The sequence below is a fragment of the Chelonia mydas genome, chromosome 19 (assembly GCF_015237465.2).
Source record: "Chelonia mydas isolate rCheMyd1 chromosome 19, rCheMyd1.pri.v2, whole genome shotgun sequence".
In the NCBI taxonomy this organism is placed as follows: Eukaryota; Metazoa; Chordata; order Testudines; family Cheloniidae; genus Chelonia; species Chelonia mydas.
In genome coordinates this window covers 10496185-10510461 of record NC_051259.2, presented here as the reverse complement: position 1 = coordinate 10510461, position 14277 = coordinate 10496185, and the positions used below count along the sequence as shown (strand labels likewise).

The window sequence follows — 14277 nt, the reverse complement described above, 5'->3', positions numbered from 1 at the left end:
TACCAGCAAGCAAGGCCAAGCTTGTTTCATGCAGTTTGTATGGTCACATCTAGGATAGACAATAAAACACAAAACCCTTGAGTGTTTGATTAAAAGACTTTGCTTTGTTCTAGACCACCCAGAAAAGTTAAAGGATGAATAGTCATTGGCTGCAGCACTTAGCAAGAGCGTGAGGGGATGCTGTTAAGATTCGCACATTGTCCTCTGCTCTGGCACCACTGCCCACGTGAGCTAGTATGCCCATTTCATGTTAGTCAACAGGGTGGTTGTTAGTGTTGATAGAGGCTGCCAGCTGCACAGTACTGAGGCCTAGGCCCTCTCTTCAGGCACAGAAGAGGAGCGGCCACAGTAGCATCAACAGGCTAAGCTTCCCTTGCAGTGTCATAGAATCACAGAAATATAGGGCTGAAAGGACCTCAAGAAGTCATCAAATCCAGGCCCCTGTGCTGAGGCCAGGACCAAGACCACCCCTAGCAGGAGTTTGTCCAAGCTGCTGAAACCTCCAGTGATGGGGATTCCACAACTCCACTTGGAAGCCTATGCCAGACTTAACGATCTTTAGAGTTAGGAAAAACAATTCTAATAGCTAACCTAACTCTCCCTTGCCGCACCTTAAGCTCATTACTTCTTGTCCTGCCTTCGGTGGGAATGGGGAACAATGACAGGACCACTTCTAGCGATAAAGAGTTTCGTCCTCAGACAATCTGGACTTTTTGGCTCCCTGCTGAGCATGCCAACAACCAGCCCTCTCTTTGCAGTGGTGTGGATCAAGCTGTCAGAGAAAGTAGGAACCTGATTGTCCTGGGGCAGGATTTGAACTGATAACTCAGAGATACGTTTCAACTCCAGAGTCTCCTTAATTCCGCCCGCCCCCCCCCCCCCCCACAAAATAACCCACACTAGCAGATCACATTTCTTTTTTAGACTCTACCGGAGGGCCTCCCCAGGTAGAAATCCATCCATTTGAAGTGGAGGGAGGGGACAGCTGCAGCGATATCAAGCCTTGCCTAGTGACAATTGGTAGATAGGTCAAGCTTTCATTGTTGCCATTCCTCTCCCACGAATCTGCATAGGATAGGAACAGTCAGCGGGCGGAAGTGGCTGCAGTTGGAAAAAGAAGCCGCAAGGAATTCTTCCTTGAATAAAATTAGGATGGGGGAAATAGTTTGAGACACAAAATAGCTGCCAGCATGCTCCATGCATCACCATATGGATGGAACGTCAGTCATACACAAGAAGCACTGTGATAGCAGCACCATATCCAATTACATTTTCCCCCTCCCACCTTTGTTCTTATGCTGGTGGGTTTATCCCCAATGACCCTGGTCTCATGTTATTAGGAAATGTTCTGCTGTCTCCTAGGCTAGAATTTACTAGCAGAAGTGATCTTTCCACACTTGATTGCAGGCTCATCGCTCACCAGGGGCTCCAAGACCTTTCAGAGAAGAACACATCAGGCCCATCCATTTTGGGAAGGAAGAGCCCCAGGAGTGCATCAGATTGGATTCATCCAAGCAGGTGGCATTTCTTCATAGACAGGACCCAGGCTGCAAGGAATTCAATTGCGTCTCTTGCTTGCTTCCTTTCAAGCACTGGCTAAGATGTTCATAGTAGAGGCTTGAAAGAAGCAGGCATGCAGCCAGCTCTTGTTCATTAAGCAGCCTTCTCTTGAGCCTTGCCTGTTGTGACAGCTGAAGCATTATAGGAGCTGCCAGAAACAAACCACTCAGCAAAAAAAGGCAGCGACGTTGACAAATGAAGCAGCAGCCACACAGGGGCAGCTGATGCCGTGGGCCAGAGGCTGGGGAAACGGTTTGGAATGTCAATTAGGCAAAATTGACAGAGGACACTTGAAAATACTTCCCTTCCTTGTGAAAAGCTATGGTGGGTGGATTTTTTTTTTTTTTTTTTGGTGGCCTGTGCCTTCTGCAATCTGACAGCCTCTAAGCAGGAGCAGAAATGTCAGATTCTTCTTTCTGGCTGTGGCGATATCAAGCAGGGACACATCCCAAAAAACAAAAATCCAGGCTGCTCCCTCATCCCATCCTTTAACAATGAGGCTTCTCTGGATCAATGCCATTTCAGAGCCGCACTTTCCCCTCCCTGCCTCTCACATAAGTTGGTGCTCACCAATCCATGTGGCAGCTTCTAGGTGTAGCAAGTGTGAAAAGAGTTGTGTTTCCAGTGGAGCCATGATAGAGGAACAATCCCAGGAAGCCAGATGTGGGATCATTCAACTCTCTCATCCACAGCCACCACTGATTTCAGTAAACACAAACACACTGAAAAGCCCACACAGGGCTCTTCATCCCCGTTCTTGGCTGGCACCGGTGTGGTCCAGAGGCAGCCTCGTTTCATGTGACAGTGAGGACTGTAAGCCAGGCCTGTCCTACTCCTAAGGGGACTAGGGAGGGACATTACTTTCAGAAGAGAGGTTTCCCTCATCAGAAAGCAGCTTGCTTTGTAGTGTGCTTCCAATACTTCTTCCCACCTCCCATTAGAGATGAGACACAGCTTAGTCCCACTGACCGGATGTCACTGCAGTGCTAAGCCACTAGATTGTAATGTAAATCAAGCAATGAGGCACCACCATTTCGCGCGGGGGGGGGGGGGGGGTTACCTGCATTCATGGCTGAATACAGCCCAAGAGCTATTCATCACTATTCCCTTACAGGGGGCTGCAGGGGGGCCTACATTTACCTCTTCAGCATTTAGAGATACACAACCTAACCTCTCCCTGTTCTTAATTGCTTCCAACTAGCTCCTTCCATCTTTACCATCACCTCTCTGCCCACAAATTCAGCCCAAGAGCTGATGCAATTATTAAAACACACTAATAAGGGCATAGTTGATAGAGTGCATCTGCTGGTGTGATCAAGTGCATGAACTGGAACAACTGCAGGCCAGAAGCCTCCTGCCAGAGTTACTTTCACCTCTGAAGACACTCTGCCAGAGGAGGCTTAATAGCAGAGACGAAAGTAAAGCCCGCATACACCTTTGTGACCGATTCAGAAACACACAGGGCATTTCCTGTGCAGGTCAGTCAGTGAACACTTGGTTCCCTCCTTATTGCAAAACTACCCTTTTATACAGCTGGGGAGAAAGCAGCACTGAACGAGCAGTGCGAGGCTGAAGATAAATGGAACAGATTTTTTTGTCTAGTAGCAGGTTGCCAGAGCTCAAGGTTCAAGTTATTTTAATAATCTCACATTGAGTAGAAACTGGTAGTTGACTAACAGCACGGTTCTGGTAGGTTCAACTCCCTGGTCAGCCAGCTGGGAAACCAGACCCTCTCAGAACTTTCTTATGAAGATTAGTATTAAAGAGCTGTCTCCTAACAACCGGTACAAGGTGTGAACAGAAAAAAAATGGAAGTCATGGTGTTGGATAGCTATCTCACAGCAGGACTGAGGTGCCTGAACACCCCAAGCACTGGATGCCGCGAAGAACTGAACACCCACAACGCTGGTAGAAAGTCCTGGATACCACACCTCACCCAGGAACTGGCCCCAGAAAGCTGTAGATTTGCTCACAAAGTTTAACTTAAGCACTCAGATATTTTCCTGTGGGAGCGTAGTAAGAAAAAACCTTGTGACAGATTCTTCTTGTCCACAGCAACATCAAAATGGTTTGAATCATTAAACCACACAGGAACATTTATAGCCTGTAAACCAAGACGTACAGAGGAAGCAGCCCTCACATTAGGTGGCGATTCAGAAGTCTGCTGGTGAAGGAAGGCACTTTCCAACCCTTGAGACTATCTACATGCTGCATTCCTAGGACTTTTCCCCCAGGAAAGTAAGCAGGACAGGATCGCTATCGTAGTAGTAAGGAGAAGGTGAAGTGGCTTTCCTCTATAATCCAGTTGCTGGGTAAGCGGTGGAAGGCAGCAGGGAAGTTTTCATCCATAACAAACAGGATTGCTGCTGCCAGTTGGAATGCGTCACGGCTTTGTCAAAGCAGAGGTGGATATTACAAGGACGATGACATTTCAGATGGCTCACAACATAAGCACGGGGATTCAGCATGAAACTAGTGGGCCCTTAAGGTGTCAAGAGATTGCTGGCAAGGCCTCTGCTTAGGGCAGTTGACAATGCTCAGCTGCCATTGTCATTCCCAGCCACACTGCACAGAGGGGGTGGCTGCAAAGCAGTGCTGAGAGCAGCAGGTTTAACTTGGTGAGCTCCCCTGAGTTTTAATGGACTCCACTGAGTCTGCTGGAACATGCTGTTTCTCCCTTTTGGTAATAGCCAACTCCATTATTTAGGGCCCGTGCTTCCACAGCACTGCCGAGGGGGTAGGAGAATAGGTTGCACACAGTCCGAGGGAAACAACATTGCAATGTTCTCTGGAGAGGGCACAGCTCTGGCTCTGTACCCAGGATTAATGCACTAGGTACAAATATTTCTCAAGGTGGCCAGTGTGCTTTTACAGGGTGTTTCCCTCGCCAGAAAGCAAAGCCAGCTCAGTTGCAGTGGAAGGAGTCAGGCAGGCGACCCATAACACCTGGATCAGTTGTGCTCTGCAGTGCTTATTCCTTCAGACACAGGTGACCATTTAAGAAGAGTTCCATGCCTAAGAGGGGCTATTTTACCAATAGGAAGAGTTCCATTTCCTCCCCAGCTGAAAGTAACAGCTCAGTTCCTCCACAATCTTCTTTCCATGGCCCCACAGGAGGGCCTTCCCCCACATCCTTGAATTAGGCACAGGCCCCAGTGGCCATGGAGCATGTGAGCTCCCCTTTACATGTCTCTTTAGAAGAGATCTCTAGGGAAACTAAACTAATCCCACATCCTTACACAAGGCAATCACACCGGCGGGCTAGTTTGTCTCCTCCACTAAATGCCCTGGGCAGCCAATCTAGTCCAAACCCCAGCCAGGATATTTTTGACAGAACTTCTGGAGATAAGTGTAGGCAGGAGGCTTCTGTTCCCAAGGTCAGACGCATCCCCCACACTGCATGAGAACAACAGCCGCTCCCCCCGCCACTGGGTCAGTCAAAGTCAGTACTCCATCCATGGAGGACTACTGAAAATAGTCACTACCAGCAGTCATCCTATAAAAGCTTCTTTTATAGACACCTCCCCCCCCCCCCCCCCCAACACACACTGCACTGAGTTGCAGAAGCCTGTGCACCCTACTAAGTGTATTTAATAGTCATCCCTCCAGTCATCTGATTCTTTCCCCCTCCCAGCCAAGCATGGTCAATGGGGGTGGGGGTGGGGGGGGGAAATAGGGGCAGCACAATCCTCTGAACAAATGACACCAAAGAGAACTAGAACAAAGAACTGTTTAATTGCTTAACCCTTTCTCTTCCAGGGACCAGAGAAACAAATATTCTGCTCCTGTTAATGAGGACAGTAAGGCTTGTGTGTTATCTCTACAACTGCAGGGGCAGAGGCTGGGAGACTGTCCTCTAAATATTTAAAAAGCTATGAGCAGTTGTCTTTGCAACATCCAAAGGAATCTTAGGGGCTCTAAGGAGATTCCCACTGCTAAAATACAAAAATAAAGGAGTAATCTCGGTCTATCCTCGGTTAGAAAGAGTTAACCAAAAAAGGGAGGGGCTTCTTTTCAAGGAGAAGGGTAGAAGAAAACAGCAGAGGTAAATAAAGCAACATCTCTTCCCCAGTAGGTTTTTCCTTCACCAATAAATATGAAATTTCTCATTAACAAGCGGTAAAGCAGACAGAATCTGTCCAAAATGAGGGGCTGGGGCCAGAGGGACTCCTCCCTCCAACCCCATTATTATTTCCTTCTTTTTAATCCAAAAAGCAGCCATAAAAAAAAAAAAAGCAGCTATCCACTGCAGAGACAGGAAGTCTTGTAGCTTTCACACTGCAGCTGGCAGGTAGGAGAGCTACACTGGCACTCAGAAAAACAGCTGCCATGGCATAAGCTCAATGGAAAGAGAAACCCCAGGAGAGCTTGTGGTTCTGTTCTTTTCAGAGTCTCTAGTCTCAGTAGATTTGAGAGTTAAAAAGGTATTCCAGCAAAAGCTTGCAAAGGAGAGGGAGGAGAAAGAAAGGTGTGTCTATTGGAAAATCTTAGGCAAAAAAACCCAAGCCACTTTAAAAAAAACAAAAAAAACCCCCCCAACCCCAAAACAAGTGAGTCATTTTCTGCTGCCACTGGATTTTAAACACTGAGCACCTGGGAATTTTGGCACACTGGTGCGGGGAGTAGCCTGGGCACAACTGTGTGAAGAGTCGCATGTACCATATTGGTGGTATGTTAAAAGGTTAACCAGGCAAGAATGAGAAAGGCATAAGCACCCTCCCCCACCAAGAGATGGCCTGTCCCAGGAGAGTCTTGTCTGGATGGAAGAAGATCTGAGGTTACGTTTGCTTGGACTATGAAAACCATCTGTCCTAGTCTCCTGAGGCTCTGAAGAGCACAGGAGCACTCAGTCTTCCCAGGGTGCATCTCTAAGTGACCCAGAGCACATCAGGGCTGAGCCTCACCTGTGTAAGCTGGAGCAGACATTGGCTGCCTTTGTGTCTTAAAGGCAGAGGTGCAGCAGGCAGAGACCATACGGTCCCAGCTAGCTCCCCCTGGACTGCAGCAGGTGGAAGGTTGAGCATTGATTTCTAGGGGTCTGCTGAACACTGCAGTGTAGATACTGTACTACAAAGGGATTAGGCCCTGGGACACACCACAGACCTCTTTAGATCATACTTGGCTCACCCTTGCTGTACAGAAAAGCAGGTCAAGTGCGCTGCGGTGGTGGGAGGGAAGACAGTCACATTGATCAGCCAACACCCAGCCAATCCTCCCTTCAATGCGTGGCAGCACACAGCTGCTAGAGAAGGAAGGATGGGCCACTCACCCTTCCACAACAGGTACAGGAAGACCAGGGACTCTGCCATGTGGGGAAACAGCCCTAAGGCAGCATGCCCAGACACATGACCCCCACACTCCTGGGACCAATGTTAGCATATTTATATCCTCAGCAGCAAAAGGTAAAGAGTGCAAGAAAGTAGTAAGATCTCCAGGGGCTCTTTGGTTTTAGTTGATAGTCATAAAAAACACAGTTCTGCTTAGGCTGTAGCACAGTTGTGTAAGATCAATTGTACATTTACTGTTTGGCAAGTGCAAGAAGGGACACGGCTGCAAATTACCTGGGAAACAAAAAGAGTGGAAATACAGTGCTATGTTCTAAAGATATGAAGCACCAGTCCTGGCTTTGTGGACAGTTAGCAAGGGAAAAGTGGGGAAAGCAAGGACTGCTCCTGAGAGGATCACTAACCCACAGTACCTCCTCTACATGTTGCACAGGTAGGAGGTCACCATGGCGAGGAGGCAGGGAGACATCGTCTCAGCTGAGGCCAGGAGTGGAGATTGAGTAGTTGACTGCACTAAAATTTCACCTTCTAGAAGCTCCAACTCCAGATGCAATAGTGCATGGCAGTAGTATTCCCAACATCAGGGCATGAGTGCTAGGAAAGGAGAAGGTAAATGGATCTAAAAAGTATTTTGGGTGAAGGAGATGGAAGCTTTGGAAGAGTGCTATTATTAGCCACTTTCCTTGGTAGCTCTGCCCACATTAGTCATCCAAGCCTCATACCCCAGGCCAAGTCTCCTCCCATTACTGCATCTTTACTCTACAGGTTCACAAGCCACACAGAGGAAAATAATGGATATTAAAGCTGGGAAGGCAGTTTGCCCCCTCCAATTGCATGTACTCAATGTCTCCATTTACTCATCAACTAAGGTAGATGCCCAGAGACAAGGATTGGCCATCACCCATTTTTAAACACAAACACAGGCCCCTTCAAGGACCATACGGTGAGAGATGGAGACCAGATGAATGCTAGCGAGCTGTTCAGTGGGCCAAAGAGATTTTCCATTATGACCAGTAGCCCCAGACCAGTGACCCAGGGCCGGCAGCAGAGCAGCTAAGTCAAGCTTCAGAGACCAAGATCACTGCAGTAAAGTTATTCCATAATCCCTGCCCTAGATTTACATTTTATTTGGGACGTTAAGAATCCTCTGCAAATGCATGAATGTAGCCAATGCCCCTTCTTCCAGCTGGAGAAGGTCACCAATTTATACTGCTCACAGACAACTCAAAATCCCTGCAGGGACTAAATTCCACTAAAGGCAAATCCCAGACTGCATTGCCATGCTGCTCAGTAGTGTGACGAGGAGGAGGGGGAGAGATGGTGGCGGTGGTCTAATGAGAAGGCCGCTCCTGCCCCTGCCAGCTTGTCCTACTCTGTGCATAGTGTGAAACAGTGCAGTCGGAGAAAGTTTAGAACCAAGGAAACCAGGTTCCCCTTCAACAAAACAATTACAGGAAGGACAAGCAGTTCTGCTTTAGCTGGGCCGGCACTGGACCTGCCCCTCTGAGCTGTCTTCATCATCCGAGCCTCCAGCCCCCCCACTGGTCAGTCCTGTGATACGGTAGCCCATGTTCAGCAACATCACCTCCAGGGGGTCTGCGTTCATTCGTCTCTGGTTAGCTTGGGAAGCACCTTCCATATCTTCCACCACACGCCCATTGAGAGTTTCACTCTGCAAACAAGAAAAGAGACCGCTTTGGGAGGGCAGTCGCATGAGGGGACACCAGAACTGTGTAATTTTTTGCTCACCGGAGAGGGATGTATCATCTCTCCCGCTCCCTTCTGGAGCCTTAAGCTCACGTCTTCTGGACTGAAAATTGGGTGAAAATCATGTCAAAGGACACCAGACTAGCGGGCTGGTCCACTCCCTAATGGGTGTATGTTCATGTTACAAGCCCAACAGCATGATGCTACTAGGCATCCTCTAGTCCAGTGGTCTCCAAACTTTTTGGCTCGCACACCCCCAGGATGAAGGGCGAAAGATCTGCCGCAGACGCCCCGCCGACGGAAGACCAGCCGCAGGCGGGGAACACCAGCCGTGGACGTGCAGAGCTGCCGCCGAAGGAAAAAAAAACCACGGAGTGCTGTCCGGCGGCACTCCTGCTGCCATGCACCATCCAATTTGGAGACCACTGCTCTAGTCTGTAGGCCTGTGCTGGGGAAAGATTGTATTAAACTAGGATTTAAGCAGGGGTTGGATACAGTGGCTTAATGACCAAGCCGCTGGCCATCCTTAAAAGAATTCTTTGCCCAGCTGCCTGCACTTAGTCCTGCTGGCTCTCCAACTGGGCTGTGCAAGCTGGGGCATCTGAGACTGGGGGAGGGATAGCTCAGTGGTTTGAGCATTGGCCTGCTAAACCCAAGGTTGCGAGTTCAATCCTTGAGGGGGCCATTTAGGGATCTGGGGCAAAAATTGGGGATTGGTCCTGCTGTGAGCAGCAGCTGGACTAGCTGACCTCCTGAGGTCCCTGCCAACCCTGAGGTTCTATGACTCTCTGTTCAGGCAAGATGCACTGGGTGGCACACAGAGTCGCAGTGGGTTTTTTATTTGGGAAGGGGCGGGAAAGAGGAGAAAAGCAAAGGCCGAGGTGCCCATTGTGACAAGTTCCCTAAGTTGCCTCTAAGCTGTGCGGCCACGCAGCCGCCTATTAAGCACTGTGGAGACACTAAGGCTGCAGCCAGGGGCGAGGTGCCCCTCCCCCAGCCCCAACCCAGTCGGGCCCTGCCGCAGCCAGGGGCGAGGTGCCCCTCCCCCAGCCCCAACCCAGTCGGGCCCTGCCGCAGCCAGGGGAGTGGCACCCCTTCCCCAATCCCAACCCAGCTCCAGCCCTGCCGCAGCCAGGGGAGAGATTCTCCTCCCACATGCCAAACCCCTCGACCACACCCCTGCCACATGAATTTTATGTGCACCAATATGGAGGTGATGTGTCACATCACCTCCATATTGATGCACATAACATTCATTCCACACGTGGGTTGGAAAAAGTAGAGGGAACACTGCAAGTGTCCCCTCCCCTCCTGGGCAATCCCCTGACATCATCCTTCCTTTGGAAGCATTAAGAAAGGAGGCTTAGTTTTTTAAAAAGCCATCTCACGAGTGCTGAAAAGCAAGGCTTATTTCAGGTCAGGAGAGGTGCACTGGCGAAAAGGAGGCAGGAAACATTGGCGAGCAGAGCCTGTATTATGCTATGCCTGGTTCTAGTTAGACCTTAGCCCCACTTATGATCAAAGGCATCTTCCCTTTTCCAAGCCTCCCTCCAATACCAGGCCTTCCCCAGCCTCTTGCATGATCAGCCATCCCTGGCCTGGCTCAGAAGAGGTTGTCCACAGCCTAACCTAGAGCTCACAGGATGACATTTGAAAACAAGTGCTTTGGCAAGAAGTCGAAAGTTTGTTCTACCTGGGCATCTTTTTACTACTCTGCTACACACAGATTTAGTCTCAGAGTAATACTGATAGCTGCCAGGGTCATCCATCCTTCTGCAAATTGCAACAGTGAGGCAAAAACAGAGTGAGCCAATGGCAAAGCCAGGAACAAAATCCAGAAGTCTCACTCTGAATCCATCCAACTATCCCAGCACCCCGTAAATCAGTCTTCATCTTCTGCTTGCATCAGGACAATGGCTTCTGGCCTGGAGTCCTAAAGTCCATCATCCAGGACCCACCTCTATAGATGCTCTGCTACTTCTCTTACCTCTGGCCTGGGATTCCAGAGCCGTACAACTGGGTCAATGCCGCTGGTGGCCAGGAAGCAGTAACTCGGGTGGGGCTGGAGACAGTTCACAATAGACTCATCCCCCTGTAGCACCCGCACCAGGTTGGTAGTTTCTTTCTCCCAGATGAAGAAAGACCCATCGTCTGAGCCGCTGACAATGTACTGTGCATTGCTAGGAAGGGAAGAACAAAGGGCTCTGCTGAGATCACAGGGTCGTTAGAGAAGCCAGCAGTCATGCCTTGAAGGAGAGGGTGGAGGAGGGCTCTGTTCTCTATTACACTGCACACTCAGAGGAGGTGGCTATTCTCATGGGTTTGAGGGATGAAGGCGGGAGCAGGTAAGTCCATTAGGCTGAAAGGTAGGGAAGCCACTGCCTGGTTAGCCTTATTCTCATCAACACACAAAACTAGCTCAGAGAGTCAGCTAGTGACAAAACTCTGAGATCCAGCACTTAGGTTTCACCACACACTTAAAGGCTCATCAGCATCTTTCCCAGCACTGTACCGAGCAGGGAAATCTCACAAAACCAGACGGACCTCCAGATTCAGACAGCACTGTCCCAGCGCCCCAAGGAAAGGGACATTTCTAGATAATGACAAAGGTAGTCTTGTGTGTCATTTCCCTCCATCCTCAGAGCCCACATGGTTAGGCACTAAGTGCTGGAGTACTGAAAGTTGTGATGAACAGTCATCTCTATGCTGACCTACCATTTAACCAGTGATCCATGGAGGGGTTCCACTTCTGCTGTTCCTGCAGTGGTCAAAAAACCCCGCAAACTAGAAGCAACAATATCTTCTCATTGCCACCCATGCTAGGGCTGCACAACATGACATATCCACTGGACAGCAGCACTCTGCTGTTCCGTGCAACTGAAATGCTGCACCTTTACCATGCAAGGTCAATGTACCTGCCAAAGAAGTTGGCCTCCTTGATGTCTGTGGTGGTGTTACAGTGGCCACAGTACCGGAATTTGTAGTCATAGCTGCGTTCCCTCAGCACCATCTCATCATCCGAGATGGAGTCTTTGCGCCCAGTTGCTCGCAGCCGAATTGGCCCGCCCCCTTTCTTGTCTTCAGCTGGAAGGATAAAGAGTACAGAGATATTTTCCTCCTCACACATCACATGCTGGAGCAGAGAATTCTCCAGCAAGTTTAGTTGCGAGGGGTACTCAGCTGCCAGGTCTAGCTGAGAGCGAAGGCCAGTTTATCCAGAGGACAGGTACTCAGAGTACACACTTCCTTCTCACTGTCCCACCTCTGTACCTCAACCCTCTTCTTGCAATACCAATCCTAGAGCCCACGTGCAGCTTAAGACCAAAAGTGATTATGACTCTTCAGCGCAAGTTCAGTCCAATTGGAGGGCAGATGTCCATCTCATAACTACCCCCCTTGGTAGTGGTAGCCTCCAAAAACCAAGGATCAAATAAATCATTGGGGGAGGTTTTCCCTTGAGGTGCCTTCTGGCCAAGAGGTGAAGGATACTGGCAGGAAGCTTGCATTGAAACTGCCCATACTGTACCTGTTCTGTGGCACAAGGACCTTCCTCCAGAGCTGTGAATCCAACACTTTATATAAGCATCAATTCATTGTTTGGGACCCTCCCCCTGCAACCTGTAGTCTCAGGAGCACAAGCTTCAGGAACCTCCCTTTTAAAAGGAAAGGGATAATTTTCAGCAAGAAGGGACAGACCATAAAATACTACGAAACTCAGAACTCTCCATAAATAACCAAGTAACAGATGCAAGTCACAAGATAGCTGGTGCAGTTATGGAGACAGCTTTCAGCCAGGAGATCAAATAAATCTATGGACAAACTGCATCTCAATGAGCCTCACTTTATAGAAGGGTTGTTATTTAGGGAAAGACTTCCATCCTGGGTTATACCGGAATCCAACCCAAAGGGCTGAGTGTTGGCACCCACCGTTATCACTTTTAGAGAAGAGGGCTGCATTGATGTCTCGGTCCAGTGCATCACAAGCGCTGCTATGCGCCTGTTCTGGGAACTTCCCTTTGAAGTCATCCAGACACTCCAGCGCTTCTGCCACATACTTCAGTTCAAAGAGACAGCGGGCCAGGCGGAAGTGGGCTTTCAGGTGGCCTGGGTTCAGGGAGATGGCCTTCAAGCAGTCTCTTAAAGCATCATAGTGATCCCCATCCCTGCGGAGACAAGAACAGACCCTGAAGGGACCTAAATATCCACTACCCTCTTCCAGGGTTTGTGCAACACGAGAGCTTGTCATCTACTTCTCAGCTCTCCCTGTACCCGTGGGCTTCCCATTTGCTCAAGTATCTCCAATAGCACTTCCTTTCTCACAAGAGCTCTCACTTTGCCTCCCAGCTGCTCCTTGTGAGCTCAGCTAACAGAAATGTGTCTCCACGCAGAAGAGAGACCACCTCCTGTTTGAGGACCAGGTCTCTGCCTCCCACCCTAATGTGGCAGCACCACAGTTTCCTGTGCTACTATTTTAAGTCCTACAGATCAAGTCTCATTGCTGAAAGCTAGTCAGTGGTGGGGATCCCCCATCCCCAAAGGATTAAGTCCCCAGGCCAAGCCTGCAGAAGAGAGCCCTAGGGCACAGATACCTTTCCACGAGCAGAGCAGCTCAAGTGTTCCCTCTTGTGGGGAAACAGTGTAGCAGCACATTTCCCTTTCCAATGGCCAAGTTAGATGCTCAGCAGGGGGATATAAAACCATCAGGATTTTACATTCCTGATGGACATTTGTCTCCAAAGTGGCATTCTCCTCCCGCAATTCATGTTCATCCTGAGGTGTTTTGTTCTGTTTTTTTAAAAAGGTCTTCTGTAACCCCGATTGGTACCTATTGATCCAAATCATAACATCCAACTGGTTATGTTTAAAAATATTTAGGCTAAAGCATGCTGAATTGCCCTGTACCCCAAGGCTATCGGAGAACGTGGAGGACAACGCCAACCTGTCTCAGCATGCATCCCAGAAGCAGACGCCTGACAAACCTTTCACTCTGGTATTTAGTTATATTAGATGTGGGCTGAAGGAGGGGATGGAAGCCAGGGTTTTGATTGGGCTGGCAGGCAGCAGCATTAGCTACTCTCCCAAGCTGCCCTCCTGTGCCAGTCTCAGAATTTTTAAAAATAAAGTCTAAGGGCTTTTCTTCACGTACCGCGCTACAGCGGCACAGCTGCAGCACTTTACTGGAGATGCTCTTAAGCCAACGGGAGAGCTTCTCCTGTTGGCCGTTCATCCACCTCCCCGAGAGGCCGTAGATATGCCAGTGGGAGAGGCTCTCCTGTGGGCAGACAGACAGTTTATCTACGCAGCGGTAGACGTAACTATGTAGCTCAGGGATATGGATTTTTCACACCCCTGAGGAATATAGTTACACAGATCTAGGTCTGTATTGTAGACCTGGCCTAAGGCTTTGTCTACACTGGCACTTACATCACTCAGGGGTGCGACCCCCCTCCCCCGCCTCACACACTCACACTGTTTGGGTTGCAACAGATAATCTCAAACCTGAACAGAGCAAACTGATCTGCCAGAGCCTGGAACAATCTCTCAGAAGCGTGAACTGCCCCATATATCTCAGTGATGTGGTAACTCAGGTGCCCCATTTGATATTTGGGAACATTAACATTGCTAGCTCTTTCACTGCTCATGAAAGTACATAAGAAAAGAAGGGGAACTCTGAGGCCAGTTCTACACTACAGACCTATAATTGGTATAACTGCATCACTCAGGG

At 49.2% G+C, this 14277-nt stretch overlaps 1 protein-coding gene across 6 annotated transcripts in view; it reads right to left on the bottom strand.

The window, feature by feature from the left end:
- Nucleotides 1-5276: 5276 nt before the first annotated feature.
- Nucleotides 5277-14277, bottom strand: part of WDTC1 (WD and tetratricopeptide repeats 1) — a 47118-nt gene continuing 38117 nt past the window's right edge. For all 6 annotated transcript variants that reach the window (XM_043532291.1, XM_037881547.2, XM_037881544.2 and 3 more), the window contains 4 exons: nucleotides 12480-12715; nucleotides 11468-11636; nucleotides 10540-10732; nucleotides 5277-8517 (listed from right to left, as the gene is read on the bottom strand). In XM_043532291.1, the coding sequence (XP_043388226.1) occupies nucleotides 8320-8517; nucleotides 10540-10732; nucleotides 11468-11636; nucleotides 12480-12715 (796 nt within the window). In that variant the 3' untranslated portion in view covers nucleotides 5277-8319. The remainder of the gene's footprint in view (nucleotides 8518-10539; nucleotides 10733-11467; nucleotides 11637-12479; nucleotides 12716-14277) is intronic.